The sequence below is a fragment of the Sparus aurata genome, chromosome 22, assembly GCF_900880675.1.
Source record: "Sparus aurata chromosome 22, fSpaAur1.1, whole genome shotgun sequence".
NCBI lineage: Eukaryota > Metazoa > Chordata > Actinopteri > Spariformes > Sparidae > Sparus > Sparus aurata.
In genome coordinates this window covers 4,708,377-4,730,397 of record NC_044208.1, presented here as the reverse complement: position 1 = coordinate 4,730,397, position 22,021 = coordinate 4,708,377, and the positions used below count along the sequence as shown (strand labels likewise).

Genomic DNA, 22,021 nt, shown 5'->3' with positions numbered 1-22,021 from the left:
GCGAAGTGGATAAATGAAGAAATATTTTAGTTATAATAAAAGCTTTTATGAACATTGTCTTCAGGACATGTATGTGCAATAACAACAAGGAACATGGCCAGTGCAGGAGCTGCAACAGCAGGAGTTGACTTATACCTCATACCGTACCTCTTAACATTAATAACTTGAATTGGCATATCAGGTCGTACTATAGAGTGAACTGTACCCTCCCTTTTTTAACCCGTGTTTTTCCTGCTTATTTTTTTCATATTCAATCAGGTCACAAATAAGGCAATGTTGATATATAACTTATAAAGGTATGTACAAAAGATTTTGTTGTGTGAAGTCATTTTTGAAAGATAATCCATGCTATACAGCAGACAGAGGAAGACCATCAGCGACACCACAAGAGGGGACCTTCATCTGGCAATGCTGAGTCTGTGTGCGTCAGGCATGACTCTCCCCTTTGTGCCATCCAGATGGTTGTACTCTTCAATCAGTGAGCTGAGAGAGCTGATGGCCTCTGAGAAGGTGTTCTGCTCCATCCCTTCTACATGCAGGTAGTGGTGTAAGTGAGCCTTCAGAAAACAGAGAAAGAGCAAAATGTGCTTTTTTAGTTATGCAGTCAGAATATAAACAAAGGTATTCCAGTCTGGTTTAGATTCTGAATTCTCACTCTTTAACAGTCCCATATTGTAGAAGAGGGGTCTACTGTTTTTTGCGTATTATTTCAACAATGATATAAAAATGATGATGTAATTTTATTTATAATGGTATTTTGTGACACATTTTACACAACTCAAAATAAACGCAGCTCTTGTGAAACAGATGTTGCATTGGTCATATTCTTATTTTAATAATATTTCATACTAATTGTTTGACTCTAGCAGAGAGCTACTTTATGTTGTATATCTACTTGTTCTGTTTAACCATCTGTACAAAAGTCTGAAGAATGCAATTATATCAAAGATAGTGGAGAAAAACATGAGTAAATCCTCACATTTGACAAACTTTCCCATAAAGTATATGATAGTTTCACTTGCTGAATGATTCATTCCTTTGCTGAACATTCTCACACTCTAGAAACATGGACTGAGTCGAAATGCACCTTCTTCCTGTAGAGTTTAGTGAAGCGTTCTCTCAGCTCCATGAATGTGGCCTTCACACAGGTGTTGTTGGCCAGGGCTAACAGGAACTGGGAGTGGCCCACAGGAGGCACTGAGCACAAGCTCGTCTTCCAGCCTTCCTGGTTCCACGAAACAAAGGGCAGCGACAGCTTCAGCCTAGAGCAGGGCGATGAATACAAATTACAGTGTTTATCGTGCAGCAAAGAGGACATTTTACACTATCTAGTCCACTAATCCACTGTCTTAGTAGCAATTCAGTCATTATCTACTCACTCCCATGCTGACTGAAAAATTTACCACATAACAGCATTGCAGTATTCTCCTATACCATGGTTTATAGCCCATGGGCTGTGGAAAATTATAGCTCACGTCTGGTCCATGTACTCAAAAACTTTGAGAACCCCTGTCCTAAACAACTGAAGTAGATGGACAAAATGATCTTATCATTATATCACAATATTTTTAAGGGCATATTGGGATAAACGACATATACCTTAAGTCTCCTCAAATACTTAATAACACTAGGACGGGGAAAAAAGTTAAACATCACAAAATGTTTTACCAAATAGGCCCTTCTTCAATATCATGTTGCAACAATAGTGTCGGGCTGACTCTATTGGTATTGGGCTAAAGACGAGTGTCAGCAGTAAAACAGTCAGTTGGTAAGTTCAGAAAATGATATCCCATACTAAAGTGCTGCCTTTAAAACCAAGAAAAGACAACAGTTATGCCGTGACATAACAATATCTTAAATCTCAGAAGGCATATCGTCTCACATCACGGTAACGATGTATATGGTATATACTGCCTAGTTTTGTTATCTAGTAGATAATGACTGAGTTTTCATTTTTGGGTGAACTTTTCCCTTTAAATGATGACACAGACAACTTTCTCTCCTTTCCAAGTGATTTTTCTCATGGTTCCGCTGTTGCGAAGAAAACCAAATTGCTTTCCATTTTCCTCAGACTAGCAACTACGAAGAACACAGGACAAAAACGTGATTGCATTCATTAATTACACCACGATCACGCACTCTGCTCTCACAACAGCTTCTTTTTCAGTTTCTCTTCAGAGGAGAGCCGGGTGCTGAATGGAGCAGTCATGAATCATTGCTGTCAGTGCTGAATGGGGCTACTATTTGGGAGAGTGAATGTGAAGGTCATCTATGCGCCTATCCGGATGGGTGCACCGACTCCTCTGCTGTTTTGGTGCAGAATGAGGTAGAGTGAGAAGAAAGTGCTCTGACCTCTCGATGTTCCTGCGGAGGTCTGACATCTGCACGTTGCCCCTAAGCATGAGGGCGCAGGCCAGGTAGAGGCTGTGCTTGGGATTGCCTCGTATGAGCTGGTGGTCTTTACTGAAGGCGTCACTGAACATCTGGTCCAGTCTGGAGGGCACAGGCAGAGGAGAGTTCATGTTCACAGCATGACAAAGACTTCACAATACAGAAATAAAAATCTCAGTGCAGCAACTTCTTTCCATACATCACATTTACTTCATGACACACAACTGCCTGTTGTCTGCTTGTTTATCACATAATGTCTCGCTTTACTGGATGTAGTTCCTTAAATGGCCTTTCAGGGACTTGAATTAGACTTCTCAACAGGGCAATGAGTGAAAAAGAGGAATTTTACATTTTTTATTTACCCAGGCACATTCTGCTGAGCGGGCAAGGTATTTTTAAGCAACACCCTGCTCTGCATTCATACAGTCACATATTTTCACCTCTGGGAGCTGCCCAATACAACCACCACACTTTTTGACCAATGAGCACCTTCTCAGTGGCAGGTCTATATGGCTCACACAAGGCCACTTTTATGGCAGCTGTTTTTGGGGAGGAGGTGGGAGCATGAAATGGTGCTTATCCTGTCACAAGCCTGCTGCCACCCTCCCATGTGATAAAATGAAAGCCGCCTTTGTGCTGCCTCTTGTTCATAACACGAGGGTTTAGATTAGACCAAAAATAATCACCATGTTTTATATAAATGACAAGAAAAAAAATAAGAAAAAAGCTTGTGTTTTGTGAGTTCTTCGATGGAGCCCTCAGATCATTTTTATCATCTCTGAAGGAAAAACTGGGCAGGGCAATATATATGATGTATACTGTTATTCTAACATTAGACTACTTAATGTCTAAAACTTAGGATATATCACATTATGGCATAACTTTTCTTAGTTTTAAAGGCTGCCTCACAGTAAAGTGATGTAATGTAATTATATAAAGCACCAGGGTAATGTACATATTTTTCAAATAGTATTTGATTAGATCATATCACATCAGTCATGTTTTACAATGTTATCATTTTACTAAATTCAATAACCTAAATGAGTGATTCTAAACCAAAAAAGTATCAAATCCTATCTGCAACACATTAAAGGTTATAGATAGATACAGTCGCGGACATACAAGAAAATGTATATCACGGCACTCTACACTTTCAATGATTTATACAGCTCTCATTTTTCTATAATGGAATGAAAGAAACACATACTTCTTATTATTCATGAAGTTGGCTTCAAATTAGAATTTATTTGGGTCTTCTGAAATTGTGACCAAATCTGCTGGTTCAAAAATATAGTGCAGTAACTTGAACAATCAATTTAGGTGATTACAGAAAGCTGTGTGAATCCTTTTCTTTGCAGCATGGCCTCTTAACTTCTTCTGACGGATTATGATTGATAACAGCTGGTGACTTTTCTGGGCTTGTCAGATACACCGACTAGACTCAGCTATAAACACTACCATGCGAAAGTCTAAAGAGCTCAGCATTGATCTGAGAGTGCCCACTATTGATGTGAAGAAGACAGGAAAGTCATTTGGAGCCATTTCAAAGCAGTTACAGGTCCCAAGATCAACTGTACAAACAACTGAAATAGAGTCTACTGAAAAAACACTAAAACACAAGTCTGCAATGAATTGTGTGTCAACATGGGCTGAGAGGCTGCCATGCAAGGCATTGGGTTGTTCCAATAGGAAAATGATCCCAAACACATAAAGTGGTAAAGGAATGGCTAAATCAGGCTAGAATTGAGGTTTTGGAATGGTTTCCCAAGTCCTGACTTGAACCCCATAGAGAACATGTGGAATGTGCTGACGGAACAAGTTCATGCCAGGAAACCAACAAATTGAGTTGAACTTCACCAGTTCTGTCAATAATGTTTAACTGAGGGGTTCAACATCTCCCCATTAAATTCTTTTTAGTTAGTGTAAATTAAGTTTAGAGAAGTGTCCATCACAAGAAGTGATAGTAGTGACTCTGATAAATCAAACTTTCATGGGAATCTGTTAAGAGCCCCACTTCTTTTAATAAAACAAATTATATTTGGCATCAGTGTATCGATAATTGTACCGCAAGAACAAGATATGATATACCTTATCTACATTTTATCCCCCCCTGGGGTTCAATATTATCTTTAAATGACAGATGGAGTAACAATGTAAATACATCCTTCTAACTAGTGTCCAGAGTCATCATTGCAGTCAACATGAGGCACATCTTGAGGGAAGGATGGTGCTCATATGAGCTCAGTACCCTGACCTCTTTGCCATTAAAAGAACTGTGAGGTAAAATCAGCTGCAGTGACAGCCAGACAGCAGACCTTCTGGTGGGAACACTGACATCTGCCAGCGGGTATAGAGGGGTGAGGCTGGGAACGAGGTAGTGTAAATGAGGGAAGGGGACCAGGTTCATGGCGATCTCATTCAGATCCATGTTGAGAGATCCCTCAAAACGAGCTGAGCTGCAACAAAGAAAACATATAGAGACACAGAAAAAATGATGTGATAGTGATTTAGCAGGAAAGTTCTTTAGCAGGAGAACTGCTGACTCCAAACTGAATTGCTCAAACACAGGAGGAGGTACTCCAAAATTAAATGATGCTTCTTTTCATAAATGACTCATGCTATTGTTCATAAAACAGTATAAATCTGGCACAAAGAAAAAGTGGTAGCACTTTTATTCGGTTACTTACACTTAGTGTATATTAGGCAGTATATCAATATTTTCCTACAACCAAAAAGGAATGTTTAAGTTACGTTTCAAAATAAAAGGGCTCACAAACACACACAAAATACATCCATACCAATACTATGTATTGGTAGGGGGTGTTGCGATTATCTAAATGATGATGATTCGATTTGACTTGTGATTTCAGGGTCACAACTTGATTTAATTCAAAATGTTGTACCCTTTTGTTAGACTCACATCTGGATTTGTAAAGGTAATTGGTTTAAGGCCCTTGACAACTGTCGTTTACACTTTCAAATTCACCTTTAAAAAGTTTACAACAACAGCTTGATTTTAACCTGGTGCCTTTTTACAGGTTAGGGTACAAGTTCAAATATTATTCAGACTATTAACTTTTAAAAAAAAATATCACATCACCCTTCAGTGATTCAACAATTAACAAGAAAAAATATAGGAATTCAGATTGTTAGAAAGTTTGTTTTCTCGAATTTGTGGCATGTAAGCCCTCTTCATAGCGAGTGACTAAAGGATCTTTTCTCATCAGTTGAGTTCTTCCACCAAGAATAAGCTGATTTAAACAACATTCAGTTTAGAAGGAATATAGTGACAGCAAAAAATGGGAGCATGTCTAATGGTAAAATAAACACTGCAAGACTGGCCCCTCTCCCTAAACATACAGGGGTCAACTGTATACGACCAGACATTGATACTTTACCTGGTAATATTTAGCAGCAGGTTAGCCACAATGTTATTCATGGCATCAAAGGGCTTCTCTGCCCCACTGACGCCACCCTGACCAGAGATGACGGTGCTGTCTGTCTTGATCACTGACCCTAGCTTTCCACTGTGAGACATACGATTGATCTTGTTCACAATGTCGACCAACGACTGGAAGAGAAATGAGGGAGAACAGAAAATCATTATAACTGACCTGCACAAACTGCACAGATGTTAGCAGAGAGAGGGGGAAAAAAATTACAATTTACAAATGTACAAACCTGGTTTTCAACAGGCAACACACAATCAGCGTGCTCTGTGAGGGCACTCATGGCCAGGACACTGTTGTAGGGAGATGTGATGACATCATCCTCCGCAGACGGATAGATGGAGGTGACAATTCGACACACCTCAGGGAACTCCTCCTCCAGCAAGCCCAGCACTCTGGTCCCTAGGCCAGAGCCCGTACCTAAAATTCCAGATGAACGCATTTACTTTCTTTTCGAATGAAAGTAAACGTATCCACACACCCCCGTCTGTGCAATAGTCATTTACAGAGGCAAACAAACTGTCAGGAAGCTTCTTCATTTATAAATAAGTCTATACATGGACGGGGTCAACTGTCTTTGTGTCTTACCTCCTCCCATAGAGTGAATGAGGAAGAAGCACTGCAGGCAGTCACAGTGTTCTGCTGCCTTCCTTAGCTTATCCACTATTTGTTCCCTGTAGGCTGAGCCATACGTCATGTGTCCAACTGCCCTGAGAAAGAAGAAGCTTATCAATGAATGGCTAAAATGTAAAACCAAGAGCGACGTAGAGTTAGCTGCTTTTCTGCTGGACTAGTAAGGACTGCTGCTTGATAAATGTTTCATTCTGTTTTAACCACAAGGCTATGGTTGCCTAACAATGTTGCAGTCGAGCTACGTAGCTTGTTGGCAAATCTAGCTTGTTAGTTTGTATGCTAACTCCTGTGTTTAGCTTTGTCTTTATGGCTACAGCTGGCTTACTTTCATTTACAAAAATTATGTCCGTATAATTTTCCTTTGGGTGCGTGTCGGGCGTCGGTAACAATTTATAGCGGGTCGGCTCGGGTGCGAAATGTAATTTGAGCTACTGTAGGAAAACGGGTCGGATGCAGTTTTAAGTATGGCGTGTACTGGCGGGTTTTCAAAATAAGACCTGTGTAGGACTCTGCTGTGTGGTACCGACGTAAATGGTCAAACAAATTAGTTGTGTTAACTCTCGTTGTGGCAACAGATGCAAGGCACTGTTGCCACAGAGCATGTGTTTGGTCAATATCATGCTTCTTGTAGCCGAAATAATTCCAGATAACTGACGTTGCTTTTCTTTTTGGCACCAAGTCTTCGTTTTCGCGATTTTCTCTTGTTTGTTGCTCATTTTTCAATGTTGTTACCAGCGACTACCTCCATGTGCAGGGGCTGGTCTGCTTCGGCACACTGATTAAGAACTAATGTGATTGGTGGATCGCTGTGCATGCAGGGTCTGCATGCAGAGTCTGCATTAGGGGTGTGCCAAAATATTGATACTACGATATATCGCGATATTTCGTCTTGAGGTACGTTATCGATAAGCTGGTGCCAAATATCGATATTTAAAAATGTAAAAAAATAAAAAAATAAAAAAAAAAAATGTTTTTTTTTTTTTTTTTTGGCCCACCACCCCTCTTCGGGGGACAGCTTTATCTTTATTCAAACATAGGTATACAACCAAATCAAATTAAAAAAATGGTTTAAGTAGCTCTGAAACCCACACATATAGATATTTAATGATAGCTGTAGTCAGTGTGTGTGTTAAGAGACACTGTGCAATATACTCTTTGTTTACTTGGCTGTCATTCATGTGAAATTGATTGACAGTGTCTTGTAATTCCTTTGAAATGGATGCAGTGCAGTCAAAAAAAATCTGAATTTCTTCAGTGACACAGATATCGTGATGTATCGTGGATGAAATTTCTTGCAATATATCGATTATCGCAGAATCGCCGTATCGTGATATTATCGTTATCGTGAGCAAAATATCGTGATAGTATCGTATCGCGAGGTACCTGGTGATACCCAGCCCTAGTCTGCATGCACAGTGTTGGTCAGGTACCCTTGAAATTAGATGAGTTCATTTGCGTCCTACATGGCAGGCTCTGCGATGTGACTATTGCACACACGAACATCACGACGGCGATGCTCAAACGGGATATTGTGCAGCCCTCCCACAGACTATTGCTCTCTCCTAGTGTCCTTGTCACTACTGGCAGCATGAGGTGATACCTGCAGCCCTATCAGGTTAGACAGGTAGTCCAGCTCCTTCAGGGTGACACATCCATACATGTGGTCGCAAGAAGGTTTATTCAAGATTTTTAACTTGTTCATCAAGATCTGATGTGTGATAAAAGAGTTCCCTTAATTTTATGAGCAGTATATATTGTTACATGCCCGTATACAATAGCCATCGCAGCAAGACTAACATTCATACCGATGTAAGAGAGGGCGTCATAGGCTGTATCAAAAAATGTGTCTCACTATTTAGATTATTTATAAGGCCCGATTATTGAACAGAATCACAGTTAAGTAAATAGCTGTACAACTGTTATATGGTATTTAGAGAGCAGTCTGGTAACCTGCCTTGCTGAAAAGTACAATTAAACCTTCCTAGGAATGTAACTACAACCGCCTCCAATTCATTTGCGTCAGATGGAGCCGACTGAATCCATGTGTCCTGAACTAAACTCAACCCAACCCAGCCTCCACCTTTTTGAGGGACAGTATACTGCTGTCATCAGTCAGCTCTGATTTGGTGCTGGGCTGAGCAGACGCCATGGCTGGTGTGTTGTTAGTGGGGGAGCTAGCACATGTTGGGTGGGGTGGCCATACAGCCATGATTTTCTGTTTAGAGTGGCATATGTCTTTTTCAGTGTTTAATGTAAGCAGTAACAGTTTTGACTTACTGTGGCTGAAGTGGTTTATCGATGTGTACAAATAGTTGTCAGTGTGAAATGGGGGAGCCCCTGCGTCATTCTCCTATGCCGACATAACCAGAAGTCCTTTTTTATTTTTTGGCACCTTTGTTGGCCATGTTTGTGATGCCAGCCTCCTGTTGTTAGTGTGTCTCTCACCAGTTGTTGCCTGAACCTGACACGTCTGTGAGGAGCTGACCGCTGTCGAACACTTCTCTCAATGGGCCCTGCAGGATCTCGTTGACCACACCCTCCTCCATGTCCACCAGCACCGCCTGTGGGTTCAAATATGTGAGTGTGAGGACAGCACATATATTTTGTTTTAATATACGCTGAGCACACAACTTTGACCCCGTGGTATCATTACATAACTCCTCTTTTCTAACCTTAACCGATGGATGCCAAACCGTTCACTGAGCAGAATCCAACTCTGACCTTGACCCCGATTCTAAAATAAACTTTTCAATCAAGCTGTTTTCTGGTCATGGGGAGAGCTTACCCTGGCTTTCAGATGTTGGATTTTGCCACCGACGCCACAGGTTACCCCCTCACTTTTCCTGGAATTGCACAGCAAATATGAAAGGGCTACAGAGGCACTTATAGCAGTTATTGGATGAAAGAAGGTGTGATTACCTGGAGTCCACATTTCGGAAAAAGCTACTGAGGGCCTCATCATACAGTCCTCTCTGAACAGAAGAAGACACAGGATATGAGAGGTGCCCTTAAAAGTCATGGAAGGTGATTTTAAAGAGCTAGTGTTCTCAGTAATTATTCTGAAAACAATATTATCATATTCACTAGTTCTTACTTTTTTTATACAACTCAGAATTCCGACTTTTGAGAATTAAGAGAATTATTAAGGATGCAGTGGCAGCATTGGGGGGTTTTTGTGTGTGTGTTTTGTCCAGTGTTTTGAGTCTTTGAGTGGAGATGCTAGTGCCCATATGTTGCCTTCCTTGGCATGTAGAACATATTAAGGGCGCAGTGGCAGCATTGGGGGGTTTTTGTGTGTGTGTTTTGTCCAGTGTTTTGAGTCTTTGAGTGGAGATGCTAGTGCCCATATGTTGCCTTCCTTGGCATGTAGAACATATTAAGGGCGCAGTGGCAGCATTGGGGGGTTTTTGTGTGTGTGTTTTGTCCAGTGTAATTGTGCCTGTTTGACAAAAAAATCCAGTGCAAGCACGTAGAGAGGAAGTTGTTTCCGGCCAGTTTGAAACAGGGACCTTTTGTGTGTTACCGGGGGGAAGACCAGGGTTCGATTCCCCGACGGGGAGAGTTGTGTTTTCTACCAGCTACTGATGATTGACCAAAACTGTAAAACGGCATTGGTTCTTTTGTCCAACAAATTAGCCTCCCTGTTAACAAGAAGCACCAGGACTTGTCAAGGTGTTCCCAGTGCTACACGTTGTAGCGTTTTCTGTTTGCCTGACAAGGGTTTGATTTTCACATTCACCAGTAATACGCCAAGAGTTGAGTTACCTTTCGCGTGTTAGGCGAACGTGATGACCACTACACTACGGAAACCACCTGAAGGGTGCAGGATTTGCACATGTACAGGGGAAATCGGATTTGCAAACGTTGCCCGTGCTATAAAAAATGTTTCAATGTTAGGAATAGGGTTGACGAAATTTCATAACCATCAATAGTTGTTATTGTAAACGTTTCCAAAAAAAGCGATCGAATCCATGAACTCCCCACATAGGGACAGTTTCTCAAATGCCCGACCAGGTCCAACTCATTGCTGCATGCGCGCCGAGCTTAAAGCTCCCTAAAGTTGTGGTGAGGATATCACAGAAGTGGAGCAGTGAGGCTGTGGAGGATCTTTGCTGCTGGAGAGGTGTAAACGACTGTACTCTGAGAGTCGTCAACAGCAGCTCCGCACTAACGAGTCAGCCTCCTTATGGAGAGGTTTCAGACAGATCCCCAACTACAAAGCTTGCTCCGGGCCAATGACCATGGTGAGTGCTACTGCTGTCCTACTGTTCTGTCCTTTCGCTTCCTGGCCAACAGGACCTCAATTGGGAGCATAACATCAGCTGAACATTAGCAAAAATGCGTCACTGTCACTTCAGCGGAAGCGCTTCCCGGTAAATCTCGGCATATTCTCAGTAACCGCTGAAACGGGCCGAGCAGCCCACTCGCAAGCACAATCAGTCCTCGTTAGTATAGTGGACAGTATCTCCGCCTGTCACGCGGAAGACCGGGGTTCGATTCCCCGACGGGGAGAGTTGTCTTTTCTACCAGCTACTGATGATTGACCGAAACTGTAAAAAGGTTTTGTTTCCGCCCGGTTTTCGAACCGGGGACCTTTCGCGTGTGAGGCGAACGTGATGACCACTACACTACGGAAACCACCTGAAGGGTGCAGGATTTGCACATGTACAGGGGAAATCGGATTTGCAAACGTTGCCCGTGCTATAAAAAATGTTTCAATGTTAGGAATAGGGTTGACGAAATTTCATAACCATCAATAGTTGTTATTGTAAACGTTTCCAAAAAAAGCGATCGAATCCATGAACTCCCCACATAGGGACAGTTTCTCAAATGCCCGACCAGGTCCAACTCATTGCTGCATGCGCGCCGAGCTTAAAGCTCCCTAAAGTTGTGGTGAGGATATCACAGAAGTGGAGCAGTGAGGCTGTGGAGGATCTTTGCTGCTGGAGAGGTGTAAACGACTGTACTCTGAGAGTCGTCAACAGCAGCTCCGCACTAACGAGTCAGCCTCCTTATGGAGAGGTTTCAGACAGATCCCCAACTACAAAGCTTGCTCCGGGCCAATGACCATGGTGAGTGCTACTGCTGTCCTACTGTTCTGTCCTTTCGCTTCCTGGCCAACAGGACCTCAATTGGGAGCATAACATCAGCTGAACATTAGCAAAAATGCGTCACTGTCACTTCAGCGGAAGCGCTTCCCGGTAAATCTTGGCATATTCTCAGTAACCGCTGAAACGGGCCGAGCAGCCCACTCGCAAGCACAATCAGTCCTCGTTAGTATAGTGGACAGTATCTCCGCCTGTCACGCGGAAGACCGGGGTTCGATTCCCCGACGGGGAGAGTTGTCTTTTCTACCAGCTACTGATGATTGACCGAAACTGTAAAAAGGTTTTGTTTCCGCCCGGTTTCGAACCGGGGACCTTTCGCGTGTGAGGAGAACGTGATAACCACTACACTACGGAAACTCGCAGGTGCAATCGTTCATGCACCTTCTTACTGAATGGCAAGGTTTGCAGGACGACACATTCAAAAGCGATAAAAGAGCTCGAAGACTTCAGCGGAAGCGCTTCCCGGTAAATCTCGGCATATTCTCAGTAACCGCTGAAACGGGCCGAGCAGCCCGCTCACAAGCAGATTCAATCCTCGTTGGTATGGTCTACAGTATCTCCGCCTGTCACGCAGAAGACCGGGGTTCGATTCCCTGACGGGGAGAGTTGTCTTTTCTACCAGCTACTGAGCCTCAGCCTCTCCCTCTCTTCCCCCCCCTCCTCGATTTCACGGATGAGATGAAAATGTTGGACTCAGACTCACACCCCGTCCAAATCTGCCACGCTTGAAACCACCATCGCCAAAATATCATCGTGCTGAAACGGGACGAGCAGCCTGCTCAGAAGCAGTATCAGTCCTCGTTAGTATAGTGGACAGTATCTCCGCCTGTCACGCGGAAGACCGGGGTTCGATTCCCCGACGGGGAGAGTTGTCTTTTCTATCAGCTACTGATGATTAACCGAAACTTTAAAACGGTTGTGTTTCCGCCCGGTTTCGAACCGGGGACCTTTCGCGTGTGAGGCGAACGTGATAACCACTACACTACGGAAACTTGCGGGTGCCCTTTCTTCGCAGGTGCACGGGTTCATGCACCTCCATACTGAATGGCAAGGTTTGCAGGACGACACATTCAAAAGCGATAAAAGAGCTCGAAGACCTCAGCACTGTCACTTCATCGGAAGCGCTTCCCGGTAAATCTCTGCATATTCTCAGTAACCGCTGAAACGGGCCGAGCAGCCCGCTCACAGGCAGAATCAATCCTCGTTAGTATAGTGGACAGTATCTCCGCCTGTCACGCGGAAGACCGGGGTTCGATTCCCCGACGGGGAGAGTTGTCTTTTCAACCAGCTACTGATGATTGACCCAAACTGTAAAACGACATCAACACGTATGTTGTTGTGCCCAACAAATAACCCTCCCTGTTAACAAGAAGCACCAGGACTTGTCGAGGTTTTGCCAGTGCTACACTTTGTAGGGTTTTCTGTTTGCCTAACAAGGCTTCGATTTTCACACTCACCAGTAATATACGAATAGTTGTGTTTCCGCCCGGTTTCGAACCGGGGACCTTTCGCGTGTGAGGCGAACGTGATAACCACTACACTACGGAAACTTGCGGGTGCCCTTTCTTCGCAGGTGCACGGGTTCATGCACCCCCCTACTGAATGGCAAGGTTTGTAGGACGACACATTCAAAAGCGATAAAAGAGTTCGAAGACCTCAGCACTGTCACTTCAGCGGAAGCATTTCCCGGTAAATCTAGGCATATTCTCAGTAACGGCTGAAACGGGCCGAGCAGCCCGCTCACAAGCAGAATCAATCCTCGTTAGTATGGTCTACAGTATCTCCGCCTGTCACGCAGAAGACCGGGGTTCGACTCCCCAACGGGGAGAGTTGTCTTTTCTACCAGCTACTGATGACTGACCGAAACTGTAAAACGGCATCACCACGTATGTTCTTGTGCCCAACAAATAAGCCTCCCTGTTAACAAGAAGCACCAGGACTTGTCGAGGTGTTCCCAGTGCTATACATTGTAGGGTTTTCTGTTTGCCTAACAAGGGTTCGATTTCCACACTCGCGAGTAATACGCCAATAGTTGTTAATCAATCCTCGTTAGTATAGTGGACAGTATCTCCGCCTGTCACGTGGAAGACCTTTCCCCGACAGGGAGAGTTGTCTTTTCTACCAGCTACTGAGCCTCAGCCTCTCCCCCTCTTCCCCCCCTCCTCGATTTCACGGATGAGATGAAAATGTTGGACTCAGGCTCACACCCCGTCCAAATCTGCCACGCTTGACACCACCATCGCGCTGAAACGGGCCGAGCAGCCCGCTCAGAAGCCGTATCAGTCCTCGTTAGTATAGTGGACAGTATCTCCGCCTGTCTCGCGGAAGACTGGGGTTCGATTCCCCGACGGGGAGAGTTGACTTTTCTACCAGCTACTGATGATCGACCCAAACTGTAAAACGGTTGTGTTTCCGCCCGGTTTCGAACCGGGGACCTTTCGCGTGTGAGGCGAACGTGATAACCACTACACTACGGAAACTTGCGGGTGCCCTTTCTTCGCAGGTGAACGGGTTCATGCACCCCCCTACTGAATGGCAAGGTTTGCAGGACGACACATTCAAAAGCGATAAAAGAGTTCGAAGACCTCAGCACTGTCACTTCAGCGGAAGCACTTCCCGGTAAATCTAGGCATATTCTCAGTAAGAGAGAAGATGCCTACACCTTCTGTAGAATCCCACCAAGAAGCACATCAGAGAGCACTGTCGGACAAAGGTGCCACAACCAAGAGAACTGCTGCAGAGGGTTGAAGATGTCCTTTGTCACTTCCACCTGGCGAAGGACGCCAATGATGTGCTGCTCTTCAAGCCCTCCATGTTGAAAGTGTGGAGAATCCAGCGCATCCACATCCTGAGAGGCTGCCTGAGCGACCCTGAGGTGGAGGAGGGCATCCTGTACAGGTATAGTGGCACCTTGCAGCTGAACTACACCAAGGGCGAGAGAGCTGCTGTACCTGTCTGGATCCCTGTGAGAGGCACGTCTCAGCAGGAGGGCTTCCACTTTCACCAAGCCCAGTGGGTAACAGGCAGCAGGGTGTCCAGTGAGCTCTTCCAGGCCCAGGCCATGACTGGAGTGGTGCGCTGGAACTTTCAGAGGCTGGTGGACCTTAAGAGGCCAGATGTGGATCTTCCAGCTGTGTTTGACCCCCTGTTAATCGCTCAACTGAACACATCCTCTCTGAGAGTGACAGGGAGGGCAAAATACCCAATTTTGCAAGTAGCAAACAGGGACACAGGGGAGCGATTTGGACTGGAGTATGTGGAGCCAAGCTGTCGTCCTGTTGTCTTGAACTGGGATAAGGACAAGACACAGCCCAACTCCTCAGCTGCTGACACCATGGAGCTGCAGCAGCACCATGCCCAGGATCAACCTCATCACTGGAATTAATATCATGAAAAACATTGTAATCTGTAATAATTATTGAGCTAATGAGTGCAAAACGTAAAACCTATAATAAACAGTATAATAAATGTGTTTTTTCTGTTTGTTTTTTTCAGGCCTGACAGACGCTGCACCGCTGCCTATGTCCTCTTCTACTCGGGCCACCCGCACCGGACCCATCAAGACAGGAGGTCTTATACAAGTCCTGGACCACAGCCGGTGGACTCCACCCATGAAAGCCGCCATCGACGGGCTCCTGATTAAGCACCATGGCTCCAAGGATCTTTTGAAGCGGGTGGATGGAGAATATGCTGCCATGGTACAGACAGCCTGCACTGATCCCAACAGCCTCCTTCATCCAACCACATGTCAGCATATCTCCAGATATGTCAAAAATGTGGCCAAATTAAAAAATACAAACTCCTCTCTCAACACAAGTGTGGAGAAGGTTCACAAAACGCAGCTGCTGTGGCAGAGTTTGACTACAGGTAGCCAGACGGTGAGTGTGCCTGTCACAACCCTGCCTCCTGCATCTTTTAACCCTCCATCTGTGGCTTCCCCCAAAGAGGAGTCAATGAGTCGGGCCTCTGTGGAGAACATTGTGAAGGAGATCCTGGACAAACAACAGCAACAACAACAACAACAGCAGCAGAAAAAGACCAGGAACTGTTTAGCCTGTGGTCAGCCAAAATCACGCTAGCAAGGCGATGGCTCCTCAGTTCATTTCTTTTATCAGACTCCAGCAGTCAAATACTTTTACTGCTCCACCAAGGTCTTTAAGACCTATGAGGACGAAGGCCTCCAAAACCCCAGGATGTCTTTTGCGGACTTTGCGGCATCTCCATTTTTTGAGCGGGAGCTGGAGGCTGCCAGACAGAGGGGAGCGGAGTGGAAGAAGGTGGCAGAGGGGAGGGCAAAGAGGAAGTCAGCAGAGCACCTGCCAACAGGTCGTCTGTGCAGGACCTGTCACCTGCCATTAAAGCAGGGGCCTGACAGTTAGTATAGTGGACAGTATCTCCGCCTGTCACGCGGAAGACCGGGGTTCAATTCCCCGACGGGGAGAGTTGTCTTTTCTATCAGCTACTGATGATTGACCGAAATTGTAAAACGGTTGTGTTTCCGCCCGGTTTCGAACCGGGGACCTTTCGCGTGTGAGGCGAACGTGATAACCACTACACTACGGAAACTTGCAGGTGCTCGGATTCATGCACCTCGTTACTGAATGGCAGCACTGTCACTTCATCGGAAGCGCTTCCCGGTAAATCCCGGCATATTCTCAGTAACCGCTGAAACGGGCCGAGCAGCCCGCTCACAAGCAGAATCAATCCTCGTTAGTATGGTCTACAGTATCTCCGCCTGTCACGCAGAAGACCGGGGTTCGATTCCCCGATGGGGAGAGTTGTCTTTTCTACCAGCTACTGAGCCTCAGCCTCTCCCTCTCTTCCCCCCCCCCCTCCTCGATTTCACGGATGAGATGAAAATGTTGGACTCAGACTCACACCCCGTCCAAATCTGCCACGCTTGAAACAACCATCGCCAAAATGTCATCGTGCTGAAACGGGCCGAGCAGCCCGCTCACAAGCAGAATCAATCCTCGTTAGTATGGTCTACAGTATCTCCGCCTGTCACGCAGAAGACCGGGGTTCGATTCCCCAACGGGGAGAGTTGTCTTTTCTACCAGCTACTGATGACTGACCGAAACTGTAAAACGGCATCACCACGTATGTTCTTGTGCCCAACAAATAAGCCTCCCTGTTAACAAAAAGCACGAGGACATGTCGAGGTGTTCCCAGTGCTACACACTGCAACGTTTTCTGTTTGGTTTCGAACCGGGGACCAGGGCTGTAAACTAGCGGTCGCCACTCGCCAAATGCGACTAAAATATTCCCCTGGCGACTGAATTTTGGAGGGATACATGCCAGGGGGCAGGTAAATGTTTGTCCTGATAGTCGTGCTCTTGCAACAAATTATGCATGACATAGCAAAACATTGTAGTAGCTGTAAAGTGATAAATTATGACGGAAGCAAACATTATTGCTAAACCAGCTATTTGTTGTGTGTCGCACTGAAGTAGCTCCCCAGACGTCACCGCTGTAGAAAATAGTTCCCCATCAGAAGCAACGTAGCGTGCGCGTCACCGCTCTTAAAAGTTTGGCGCAGTGACTGTGATTCGAGCACAGCAATGACAACAGCTCTAACTCATGAGCTGAGGGAAGTTGTACTTAAGTTGCGCATCATTTCTAAACGACTTCCTTCAATTTGGTTTCAGTATGATAATCAAGTGGCTTAATATGAGAACAGTTGTCACGTCACAAAACGTGTAGAACCACGGGTCTATCAAATCCAGTGTAAATGTTATTATGGTACAGTCGCCACTGACAAGTCTATTACAGAGCCTGATAGTTAATTAATGAGTGTTTCCTTTGTCAAAGTTTTGCACTGTTCAAGTTTTCAATTTGCAATGTTGTGAAATTTAATTAATAATATTAAAATGTATTTCTAAATAATACTTTGGCCTCTTTTCTAAGCATGTATTGTTATATAATACTGTTATCTCCATGAAAAGTACTGAAACAGATGTATATGCAACAAAAAGAGGCAATTTATTATTTGGCCGGTAAAAAATTTACTTGGCCGGTAGATTCTTTCATCTACCAGTCCCCTTGGCAGGTGAGCCAAAAAGTTAGTTTACAGCCCTGCCGGGGACCTTTCGCATGTGAGGCGAACGTGATAACCACCACACTACATGAACTTACAGGTACCCTTTCTTCGCAGGTGCACCCGTTCATGCACCTCCTTACTGAATGGCAAGGTTTGTGGGACGACACATTCAAAAGCGATAAAAGAGCTTGAAGACTTCAGTACTGTAAATTCCAGAGCAATAGAAGAAGGAAAATCTCTGAAAGTCTTTGAGTGGAGATGCTAGTGCCCGTATGTTGCCTTCCTTGGCATGTAGAACATATTAAATTCTGCAGCAAATTCTGAAAACAAACCACAAAAACTACTAAAGACGCTGTTCGTAATAAACCTGCATCAGTTTAAATCATGTATTATGCTTGTATTAATCTTTCGGCACCGTCAAGGGCAGCAGCCTGCCAGAGTTTACTTCTTTTTACAAAATGTATCATATTTTATCTTGTACTGTTATTCACGCAGACACTGATGTCAGCATTTACTCCCTTTACAACTTTAATTTTTGTTTTTACTCTGATGTTTCAGTATTTTACAGTGATGTTGCCATGTGATGTGTCTTGTGTCTCTGACGCATCAAAATCCTGAAGGATGCAGTGAACCCACTTTCCGTGATTCCAGTAAACGCACATGATTTTGTCCCTGATAATGCTACATTGTGAACTTGTTAGAGGTGTGGAAATTTCTCGATTGTAAGATGCAATGCAATGCAGATGTGGTAGATTCTGGCATTGATGCAGGGACAGAGCATAACCAACATTCCTGTTAACCATTTCCACCTGAAGCTAACGTTTGCAGCCATAAATAATAACTGTTACTGCAAGCCCAGCTAATCAGCCAAGATCTGTGGAGGCTCTGTCAACTATGCCGTCCAACTCTGAGAGAGGTGTGTGCAGCCGATACATGCCTCATCTATAAAGCTGTTATGTTAAAACAATATTATTGTAGACAACAACAAACTTGTAACCCACTACAAATGGATAAATGTTTTGATTCTGTAATGTTTATGTATTGAAAAGATGCAGCTTTTATTTTGTAGACTGCTATAGGCTGATAATTGGTAGGATTATCTGAATAAAAGGGAATTTAAATGATGGAAAGTAGCCACAAGCAGTGATATACATGATTGAGCATGCCATACACTGATATGTATAACAATGCATTGAAGAATCATTTTGCTTTCAAATCGTAATTGAACCGAAACGTCGGGCCAGTGAAGATGCACACCTCTAGACCTCATATTTAAATAATTATAAAAGGAAACTCGATATCAAGACAGAATAAAATCTGCTGGTCACCATTTCAGACCGTATGCATATTGTATTAATATCTCAATCATCGTGACATGCTACTTTCTGCTGCAACATGACCAGTCCCTGACACACACAGATTCAACAAGCAAAGCTACAAGCTTGGTACTGGTGAGTAAACTAACTGGGCCGCCGTCAAGAATAATCAGCTATGATCGATTCTGTTATCCCTCATGACAATGATGCTTTACTGAGCATATCAGCACAACATAGTCTCTCCTGTTTGGTGCCCTTAAATTGCAGCTTCTCTCATCAGCTCACCACCATCAAATGTTAATAGTTAGATTTGTTTTAGTATACATTCATTATATACATGTGCAATAATGTAAATGAGACAATTTCATTTTTGTCAAATCTGTGGGTTACTATTTGATTGTTTGGTCTCCAGCATTTCAGAAAATTGCTCATGAATTTCCCAGAGGCCCACGTCATCTTCAACTTGCACTGTGATGTATCAGATTTCTTTCCAACCTAATCTTAATTCTGGCAGGGTAAGAATGTGTAGGAGAGAGAACATCAGAGTGGAGGGGCTGATGAGCATGTTGATCTCATGCACATAAACCATATGAGAAAAAAAGGAAATTCTGCCTTCATTAATATCATTTGTCTTTGTGTCTTTGCTGCTATGACACATCAAAATGTCTGCTATAAAAAGACCTGGCAAACAACTCAGATTATCAAACACAATGTAGGCAAACGTAGTGTAACGTTAGGCTGCAAGTAAACTGTCCGTGGGTTTCTGTTTGAAGGTAGTTTATGATTGTAACGTCTAGGTGGACAGAGTGCCTTTGCTGCATTGTGTGTGAATAAGCACTTACTTTATTGACATGTGCATGTTCTCTCAAAGCAAGATCCCAAAACCTGCAGCCAATTTGGTTGCCACACTGTCCAACTGAAAAAAAAACCAACACATTTATACTTTAGTTAACATAGGTTAGCATTGTGCTAATGTTTGGTTAAATCCGCAGTAAACCTACTCAACCTGTCGAGACGCTATATTTAAACTCTGAGTGGTCAACTTATACTGGCGCTAACGTGACTAACGTTATATCTACAATACAACAACACAGCAAATGACAGCTAGCTCAGCTATAAGTTTGTTTTTGGATACTAACTTCTCCATTTCAATGACCTGTACTCGGGTTTTACTCACCTTGGACAACAACTGACTGCGTCATGGCTGCAACAATACAGTTAAAATGCGGACCTGAGGCATACTTGATGCTACTCACAGCTGTCTATTAAAACTTCAGATCACGTCTTCAAGCTCGCGCCTTGGACTCGCGCCTCCGCTCTGTTTGGTCGAGTATTGATGACGTATAACCATGGAAACGGCATGAACGGTAGACGATGCGTCGATCCTACACAGTACACACTACAATAGTAGAACGTCTCTGCTTCAACTCAGACTAGTTTTACACTTGCGGCTGTGGAGTTCCTCGTCTTCTTCTTCAAATGCCGTTTCGACAGGCTGTATGCTCCTAAGTATATCCTGTTCGCTACTTTCATTCATTGGTCAATTCACTTAATCTATTTACAAAGCATGGGCCACCGCAAAAAACTTAGACTTCGACTTAGTGTTGATGGTAAATGTAGTTGATTGAGGCAATACAACCCTCGGTGTGTGTGTGTGGTATCTTGAAATAGAACATGGGGCTAGAAAGTTTTCCAGCTCGCACAGTCTTCCTACATGTACCAGGATGCATTGCATGCAACCTCCTGATGCTCCACCCCTAATACTTCCTAAACCTGCCCAGCACATGGAAGTGGGCGTTTCCGAGGGGGCCCGTGTACAAAAAGGCATCTGAAATATACTAGCCATATCATTGCCAATAAAGGGGGAGAACAGAATGTGACATGAACATCATAGTTTTTGATGTTCTGATAATACATAGGCTATTTATTTGTTTGTTTTTTATAAAGGGTATTTGTTCTATAATACACATTTATTTAGTATTCTTTAGATATTAGTGAGAAAAATATTATAATATGTTTCACATGAACAACTGTGAAGACATTTAAATGAAAACTTTAAATGAATGCAACAGACACAATAACATCAAAGATGGGTGACTGGAACAGTGAACTGATAACCTTTTACTGTTGACCAACAGTGGTAACAGCTTATTTCACTTCAGATCATATTTCAAGCAGCACTAAACACAGCAAGGAGAGTCTGCAGCCATATCATTGACTAGTTCCAATCCTCTCGTAACTGTATGGTCTTCTACAACCCTTGTATTACTCTCAAGAACATGCAGATTACCTGTCTTGTGTTTTTAAGAATAAACATGAACTGTTTGAACACCTTCCTTGTTCAGAGGATACATGGACTTGTGTAACCCCAAGGTTACCACCCACATGGACTGTTCGGCCTTTGGTTGCTCCAAAGACTGTGGACAGCCTCTCACTCTTTGGACCAATGGGGATGTTGCAACCCCACCACACTAACAAGGGGCCTACATGTAAACCAAAGCCCAACATGCGGCCTCCACGCAGAGCCTGTAAACATAGGGATTGACAACCAAGCCTGACCTACCATTGTGCCCCAACAAAAGAAAAGCCTATTTTCAAGCTAAAACTACATTCAGGGAATCATAAATATATCTAAACAGTATTAGTGTAGTAAATAGCTATTTTAGCAGGAAATTGCTGGTTTACAGTGGAATAGCTACATAATTCTACAAAGTTATACTGTCGCCCAATGGCACATTATGTTTGCCAATCCAACTTTATCGTGTTTAAAGGCTAATTGATCATTAGAAAACTCTTGTTCAATTAAGTTAGAACATTGATGAGATGCAGAACAAATGAAAATATGCTAAAGGGGTGCTTAACACCAATTGTTAAACATGGTGGAACCCTAACCCTAACCCAAAATGTGAAGGTCTGGAACATTTTTGTGCTAGTAAAGGGGGATTTGTACAGGGTTAATGGGATTTTGAATAAGAAAGTCATCATTTTATTTTCCAACACCATGCCAAATCCAGGGGTTTCTGCTTGATTGGAGCCAATGTCATCCCAAAACAGGGAACCAAAGCACATCTCTAAATTATGCAA

At 43.7% G+C, this 22,021-nt stretch overlaps 1 protein-coding gene and 11 non-coding genes across 13 annotated transcripts; 5 read left to right on the top strand and 7 right to left on the bottom strand.

Annotated features, from left to right (window-relative positions):
• Positions 1-10: 10 nt before the first annotated feature.
• tube1 (tubulin, epsilon 1) lies at positions 11-20,332 on the bottom strand. Of its 2 annotated transcripts, none has more exons than XM_030405519.1 (12): positions 20,115-20,332; positions 19,780-19,853; positions 9,393-9,445; positions 9,259-9,316; positions 8,919-9,034; positions 6,429-6,550; positions 6,073-6,260; positions 5,790-5,962; positions 4,707-4,847; positions 2,353-2,493; positions 1,088-1,262; positions 11-557 (listed from the first exon to the last, which is right to left on the bottom strand). In XM_030405519.1, exons 1-12 carry the CDS (start codon positions 20,137-20,139, stop codon positions 399-401), a joined length of 1,425 nt encoding a protein of 474 aa, XP_030261379.1. In that variant the 5' UTR covers positions 20,140-20,332; the 3' UTR covers positions 11-398. The 2 variants fall into 2 exon arrangements, with proteins under 2 accessions (XP_030261379.1, XP_030261380.1); XM_030405520.1 differs by having other exon boundaries at positions 20,194-20,310.
• trnad-guc (transfer RNA aspartic acid (anticodon GUC)) lies at positions 10,914-10,985 on the top strand. The gene has a single exon. It is a non-coding gene; the product is annotated as a tRNA-Asp (tRNA).
• Positions 11,038-11,111, bottom strand: trnav-cac (transfer RNA valine (anticodon CAC)). Its single transcript has one exon. It is a non-coding gene; the product is annotated as a tRNA-Val (tRNA).
• trnad-guc (transfer RNA aspartic acid (anticodon GUC)) lies at positions 11,742-11,813 on the top strand. Its single transcript has one exon. It is a non-coding gene; the product is annotated as a tRNA-Asp (tRNA).
• Positions 11,866-11,938, bottom strand: trnav-cac (transfer RNA valine (anticodon CAC)). The gene has a single exon. It is a non-coding gene; the product is annotated as a tRNA-Val (tRNA).
• trnad-guc (transfer RNA aspartic acid (anticodon GUC)) lies at positions 12,377-12,448 on the top strand. The gene has a single exon. It is a non-coding gene; the product is annotated as a tRNA-Asp (tRNA).
• Positions 12,501-12,573, bottom strand: trnav-cac (transfer RNA valine (anticodon CAC)). The gene has a single exon. It is a non-coding gene; the product is annotated as a tRNA-Val (tRNA).
• trnad-guc (transfer RNA aspartic acid (anticodon GUC)) lies at positions 12,780-12,851 on the top strand. The gene has a single exon. It is a non-coding gene; the product is annotated as a tRNA-Asp (tRNA).
• trnav-cac (transfer RNA valine (anticodon CAC)) lies at positions 13,059-13,131 on the bottom strand. Its single transcript has one exon. It is a non-coding gene; the product is annotated as a tRNA-Val (tRNA).
• Positions 13,865-13,936, top strand: trnad-guc (transfer RNA aspartic acid (anticodon GUC)). The gene has a single exon. It is a non-coding gene; the product is annotated as a tRNA-Asp (tRNA).
• On the bottom strand, positions 13,989-14,061 carry trnav-cac (transfer RNA valine (anticodon CAC)). Its single transcript has one exon. It is a non-coding gene; the product is annotated as a tRNA-Val (tRNA).
• trnav-cac (transfer RNA valine (anticodon CAC)) lies at positions 16,075-16,147 on the bottom strand. Its single transcript has one exon. It is a non-coding gene; the product is annotated as a tRNA-Val (tRNA).
• Positions 20,333-22,021: the final 1,689 nt, after the last annotated feature.